This window comes from Diadema antillarum, unplaced genomic scaffold (genome assembly GCF_040938485.1).
Source record: "Diadema antillarum isolate AM-2024a unplaced genomic scaffold, OU_Dant_1.0 scf00000095, whole genome shotgun sequence".
NCBI lineage: Eukaryota > Metazoa > Echinodermata > Echinoidea > Diadematoida > Diadematidae > Diadema > Diadema antillarum.
The window spans coordinates 2,996,401-3,003,283 of NW_027270984.1; the positions used below are offsets into that span (position 1 = coordinate 2,996,401).

The window sequence follows — 6,883 nt, forward strand, 5'->3', positions numbered from 1 at the left end:
TGAATTGACGGCCCCATGTTGATATGACAAGCGTTAGACGGCAAATGAATACTGTACAGTACTTGAGCACTACGCGCAGCGCGTATTGTTCATTCATGATCGTTTCCGGAATGAAACTCATTTACATACGAGCTGCATTTGGATCCGTCAAACTTACTCTTAAATGTCTAAAATTGTTATCATAATGAAATAGTAGAATTTGAAGAGAGGCAAATGATATCAGTCAACGGCATTTTGTTACGACTACGGAGATATATGAATGTTTTCATATGTTAGTGTGTAGTAACTTCGAAATATGAGATTTAAATGTCATAAGTGTTTGGTTGTGCCGGGATTCGTGTCCGCGGAGAATGTGCACTGAAGTGAATTGGAATACGCTGTGTTTCTCGGATATGTTCACCTTTTCGGCTTATTATTGATTGCGCGGACAATAAGAAAAAGGATAATCTACATGATATTAATAAAAATTGTATTTTCTTTCCAATGATGTATATCATACATCAGGTCTAAAGTTATATTTTAAGATAAAGGCAATATTACGTCATTAAAATAGTACGAAATTGGCACGGATCGCCATTTTCGGGCAAGTGCACGCATTCTACGCGGATCGCGATCCGCGTAGTAGGGTGTTTCCTACTACGTCCGCAATAAGCGTATATTAAGGGAAATTTTTAGTGTGAAAATCAGAAGGGGATGGGGTTACCGCCGTGAGCGGTCAAGGTGTAAACAACCCAATAAGCGGTCTGCCGACTGACATAGTCCAATGTAAGGAACAAAGTTAACCGCTGAGAGCGGTCTTTTATAATTATAGTTCAAAGAATAGTTTAGCCCCCATAATAACTTCAGATATAGAAAGACAGGATCTTATAGTATGATGAGTATTCCATAGAGGTAGTTTGATTCTGTATATGATGTAACAGTGGCGATAAATTGGTTTGTAAAGATCAGTTAATAAATTGATGTTTAGTGTTATTTCACTTTGAATTCAAAGACAAATCTCTTCTGACTTTTTATTAGTGTGATTAAGTTACAAACATTCTGGTATACAACCTCTGAAACATCTTACGCATTCAGATTTCCCTTTACTTCAAGATCATATATTTTGATCGAAACGAACTTATTCATTTGGTGGATAGTGCCCCCTGTTATCTTACGAGAATTAGCTTCAAAGATAATTAAGATAGTTAAAGTCTTTCCGCTCGGGACTTAACAATCTTACACGATGAATCCTGACAAACGACAACACAAGACAGAACACGATACAACACTGGCCAAAGATGGTGTAGGCTACACTCTCGAACCCCCAATAATGATGAGCGAGGAGAACAACGGCTTGGACGACGAAGTAGAAGCGGGGGGCCGCCACAATATATACATATATATGTGTAAGGCCTAATTACCATTTTTATTCACGACAGCCCCAGCATTATGTGAAGAATGCCTCTTTATAGGATGACAGCTCCACACACGTTCCTTTTGAGCAGTTATTTGTATACATTTGAACAGATATGAATTGGTCCTCTCACACAGCGTGCTTGTTGCAGAAATTTTTTTGTTTGTTTGTTTGTTGTCGTTTTTTGTTTTGTTTTGTTTGGGTTTTTTTCCGGATTTTATTCATATGACAAAATTATTGGAAACAATGTATGCGTTTTGGTTTTTTTTTTTTTTTCTTGGGGGGGGGGGGTCAGATTATCAGCCGATACGTCTTTTTGTGTGTGTGTGTGTGTGTGAGGTGGGAATGTAAACTCATGGTATTATAAAATGATTCATCTACGTTAATATTCATTTTTCAGGAAAGAAGGCTCTGCGTATTAAATCCTCGACAGTGCCGTATATTAATATACTAGTACGGCACTGATCCTCGGATGTCACGGCCGCCCTCTTACGGCTTGTCGCGTACACCAAATTTTGCGTACCCTGACGTGACTTACCGATAGACTCTTGAGTCTGGAAGTTAGATTGGGGTCAGGTAACCGAGAGGTAAGTGACAAAATACCGTCAACTGACTAGCAACTGACGAACTGAATGTGTAGTATGTACATCTTAAACTGTCGGCAATTGTGCACTTGGCATGGCATTGTATTTTCTCTAAATTGTTGGCGTTGAAAACTCTCGACGACTATGACAGCTGGAGACAGCTAGCACTAACAGGCTGCAAGTGGTTTAATCCGACTCGTAATATTCTGTGTTAGTAAGAGACCACTGCACTTGACCAGCACTGTTTACCGTAACTTAACTGCGACCAGCCCCAACACGCAGTGTGTAACTGTGTATACGGAGCGTCCCGGGGTTAACCGTAACTATACACAGCCCAGTCGCCGCTGTACGTAGGTACGTCGCACAGTGTACTTTCAGCGTCTGGTCGGGCTACGTTTACCGGTGCACCGCTGTGGCCTGTGCTGTGTTCAGCTGTGTAGGTAGTGGGCGCTAATGTAATGGTAATGCTCATTGTTGATACACCTGTATTAGAAGAAAGCTCAAATTCCGCATACCCATATAGCACCAGAGACACAGAATATACTTGATAGCTTATTTCGAATCACTCACGTAAATTTGAACCAAATCCGTCTTCGGGAAGCAAGCGCCGAGATCGACGTCGACTATCAATAATTCTTTTTGTCCATTGTGGCATTATGTGAGCAGTCGCAGCGCGCAGCGTACATATCTAGCGCCGCACTGTGAAGGTCTCACGACTTTTAGTAATCATAAAATAGAACCTCTAGGCTCTACAGTCAACAAACTAAATTATTTGAACATCGTTACCTAGAAACTGTCCTTGCCACTCTTGGCGGGGGGGGGGGGGGGGGGAATGATCGAGGTGCAGGCTGCTGCAAAACTTTTTTACCACTTGCCTCGTCGGGCAGGCAGGTTTTAAAATTGTTGCAGAACACTTGCACGAAAAAAAGTATTAAAAAAATGGGAAAGTGATGTGAGAGATTTACTTGCGTGTCAAGCTCAAGGGCTTAATAAAACAAAACCTGTTAATTTGAATGAACAGCACACATTGATTCGCCTGCTTTAACATGTTGGAGTAATAAACTCGGTTTGATGTGGTGTTGCTGTTGCATTGCATTTCGTGCAAGTGCTTGAAAGTTTGCTGAAATGAAATTTAATGTGTTGCATCACTAAACTGTCATAATCTGTAAGCTGTGGGACTCTGTACGGGCGACTTAATGGATGTGTAGGGGGAAAGTGAATACACGTAAAATAAGTGGCTTCAAACTTTTTGCTTGCCCATTTGCTTGTCCAATATGGGCAACATTTTCTCTCATTGTTCCAAAACACCTTCCCGACTTTGATTTCCACTCGCCCCAGGCAATTGGGCAAGTGCTTGTTAGACGTTTAGTGCTACTCCGTAACATCTAAGTGAGTTTTGTACATTGAATAGAAATCTTGAATGCATTGTACTACTGTACATGTATACTAAACCTGTCGACAAAATTGTCTGAATTACATATTACAACATGTATAGTGGTGTAGATAGTCTTTAACCCCTTAAGGATGAGTCCCAAATATACTCGGGCAGGAGTCTATGGGAAATGCGTGTTGTAGCAAAATCAGTCTGTCCTCAGCGGATTAAGACTACTTCTCATGATCACAAAGTAAAATCATAGTTCATACTCGGTGAGCTCTGAGATTAGCAATTTTCTACACCTATTGACTTATTTTAAACCATTGAGGACGGACTGATTTTGCTATGATGCGTATTTCCCATATGGACACCTGCCCGAGTATACTCAGGACTTGTCCTCAACGTGTTAATGTTTGAGTATATTAGATCTTGTGTCAAAATAGAATGACTTTTTCTGTCAAGTGTTACTGGCATTCTATTAAAAAGGGGGAGACAAGTGGCTCAGCATCAATGTTTTCTATCATTGTCATTCAAACCAGACTTACAAAAAGGCAAAATGCCTTTGCTTGGAAACAAGTTCAACACCAAGAAAACACCGCCACGTCGGTCAGCCTCCCTGAATAATTTGAATCGGCTGGAGAGCTCCATCAGGGAGGAGGAGTATGGAATGACCTACGGCCAGCCAAAGGTCAAACTTGGTGGACAGGAACTCAAGTTTGATGAAGACAATGGCATGTGGATAGCTGGTAAGATAACTTACCTTTTAAACCCTTGATATGTTTATTCACTGATCAGCACTTCTCCTTCCTGCCTTTCTTTATTGTTTGGCACAGATGTCCTAAGCTTCAAATTCATTATCAATGAATGAATAATGTATCATTACCTTAATTCTTATTGTGTCACCATAACTTCCATGGAGAAATGTTTCATTGGTATGCTTGCTAAATCCAATAGCAGAAGTCAAACCACAGACCTTTGAAATAAAGCGCACTAGATATCCACTAGATCTTGACATCTCAGTTGAGCATGTACACTGTATGTAATGTCATGTGATAGACACATGCATAAATACATGTAAATACAGTTTAATGTACAGTAATACAAACTCCCTTGTCTGGGTATACTCAGTGATTTTTATTGCAAGCATGCACTCTTGATCAAACTAAGATTTCAAAAAGCCCTGCCAGTTTGTAACAAGTAAAATGCAAAGTAAATTATCAGATTTTATTACAATAGTAATAGTATTGCACGTGAATACAAATTTATGCATGTAGTTCAAATAGAACAAGAAGAGAATGTGAATATTTTATTGTGCGTGAGTACATCTACTACTTGGTGCAATGGATACACACTAAGGTCACTAACACACTTTTGTTACAATTTTGTATTTCACTTCTTGGTTGACAAAGAATTTCAATATTGACAACACAATCTGCTTTGGTATTTGATCAGTAATAATTATATGTACAGATGTAGGGGATGGCCACATTTGAATTTTTTTCTCTGGGTTGAGAAGTTAGGGGATTTTTTGTTTTGTTTTGTTTTGTTTTCACTAGAGAATATTCTCTTTAGTTTTGTGTGTCAGCATTTCATAGAGTTTAGAAATGTTGATGTTATTGACAAATTTGCTCATGTGTCAGTGTGAACATTACACTGGACACCGACTGGCAGGGTTTTCAGTATTCCAGACTAGGTATTAAAGTCTGTAGGTTTAGTGTGTTGCCTGGTTATCCTGACAATGTATTTGGTGTCATTTTGCCATCAGAATCTGGGCCCTCTGGTGGCATCAGTCAGCGGGAATTCATCAAGCTGAGAAAGCAGAACCAGTCCCTGTCGGAAGAGAACAACCTCCTCAAACTCAAGATTGAACTTCTCCTCGATATGGTAGGTGAAATGTTACCTTTGACCATTACTTGTCTTTCAAAAGTGAGCAAGAGAGAGAGAGAGAGAGAGTAAAAAAAGATTTAATACTTGATTTGGAATACATGTTAACCTGTTGAGTACGGACTAATTTTGCTACAACACTCATTTTCCATAGACACTTGCCCGAGTATACACGGGACTCATCATCAACGGTTAAGAAGAAGACATATCTTGTGCATTTACCAAATCTGTGTTAGATGTTGATATTAAGGCTCTATAGGAAAATTTAAATATTCTAACCATGACAGGCTTAAAGCAACTCTTCATTATATGTCAACTCGTGGTTTCCATGGGCCACTAGTGTCATTGATAAACTGACATCTGAACACATGTCTGTGAGAATATGGAACATATGTTTCACAAGTCCACTGTGTCCATATTTCAACAAATTTTGGCTTTTGATTCAACACCCATTTGAAGGATAGTGAAGAGATGAATTGTCTCTGACTTTTGAGCCACATGATCATAGCTAATAATGTGAATTTAGTATTATTCTTGGGACTTTTTCTTTCTCTCTCTCTGTCTCTCTTTTAAAAAAATATATTTTGTGCTCTTTTCATCAGTATATAATATTTTTTAATACCTTGGTGGATGTGTGCTTGTCTTATTGTCCATTTTTTAATTTTTTGTAAACATCTTTGTGGATTTGTGCTTGTTTCTTTTCTTTGGAATAGCTGGCAGAAACCACTGCCGAGAAGCACCTCATGGAGAAGGATCTGGGAGAATATGGCTTCCCATCAAACCAGAAGAAGAAGAGTAAGAACCAGAAGAGGTGATGAAGATGAGTCTGGACTTTATCTCACCTTCTCACCCTACTGGCATGGATCCTCCCCCATCCTTACACCATCCACTGGAGAGAACGAGGAGATAGACATCACATTGTCTTTACGAGCGCAGACTCAATTAAATCCACCTCCTAGGAGGTTGGCTGCTGGACAGCTTTGGGCTTTCACCGATTGATTTTGGAGCCGAGCCTTCAGAATTTTGCTGGCAGTGCATCGCTTTGCCTGTATATGGCATCTGTATCCAAGACTCTAAAGCATTTAGTCTTGTACACTATTGTAAAATCTCACCCCACTGTTATATGGGCAGATGAATGGAGTGAAAAATACAGGAAACAAGAAAAGTGAGGGTGCATATGAAATTTACACACATGTACAGGGAGAAGATGAATATTCAGTTGATGGCCGCTCTCCAACCTTGTGGAGAAAAAAAAAGAGAAGAAATAAAAGTATGTGAAGAGCAACTGCCCATTTATAAGATCCACATTATTTTCTTTTTTAATTTCATGTTGATTGATCTAGTTGTCTATGTTGCATGAGAATACCATACTAAGATTGAGAAGCACCCATTATCAGGTACTTACTCAAAACTTGATGAGGTACACTGTACAGTAACCCCACATTAATCAATGTCGATATTAGTTGACAAAGTCGTGTAGGTTGACACAATGGAGAAGTCCTGAAATTTTCTTTTCTTTTGTTATGTTGTTGACTTCCATGTAAGTCAACATTCACATGAGTAGACAGATTTTCTTCCACCTCCGTGCTTTATCCGTAGTCATTTCCTATGAAGATTAAAACTTTGAGCACTAAAAATTTTATAATT

The 6,883-nt window shown here is 39.2% G+C and overlaps 1 protein-coding gene across 1 annotated transcript; it reads left to right on the forward strand.

The window, feature by feature from the left end:
• The first annotated feature begins 3,908 nt into the window (after positions 1-3,908).
• Positions 3,909-6,606, forward strand: LOC139718481 (protein chibby homolog 1-like). Its single transcript, XM_071629955.1, has 3 exons — positions 3,909-4,098; positions 5,118-5,236; positions 5,950-6,606. The coding sequence occupies exons 1-3, from the start codon at positions 3,909-3,911 to the stop codon at positions 6,049-6,051; spliced, it is 411 nt and encodes a 136-aa protein (XP_071486056.1). The 3' UTR covers positions 6,052-6,606.
• The last annotated feature ends 277 nt before the right edge of the window (positions 6,607-6,883 follow it).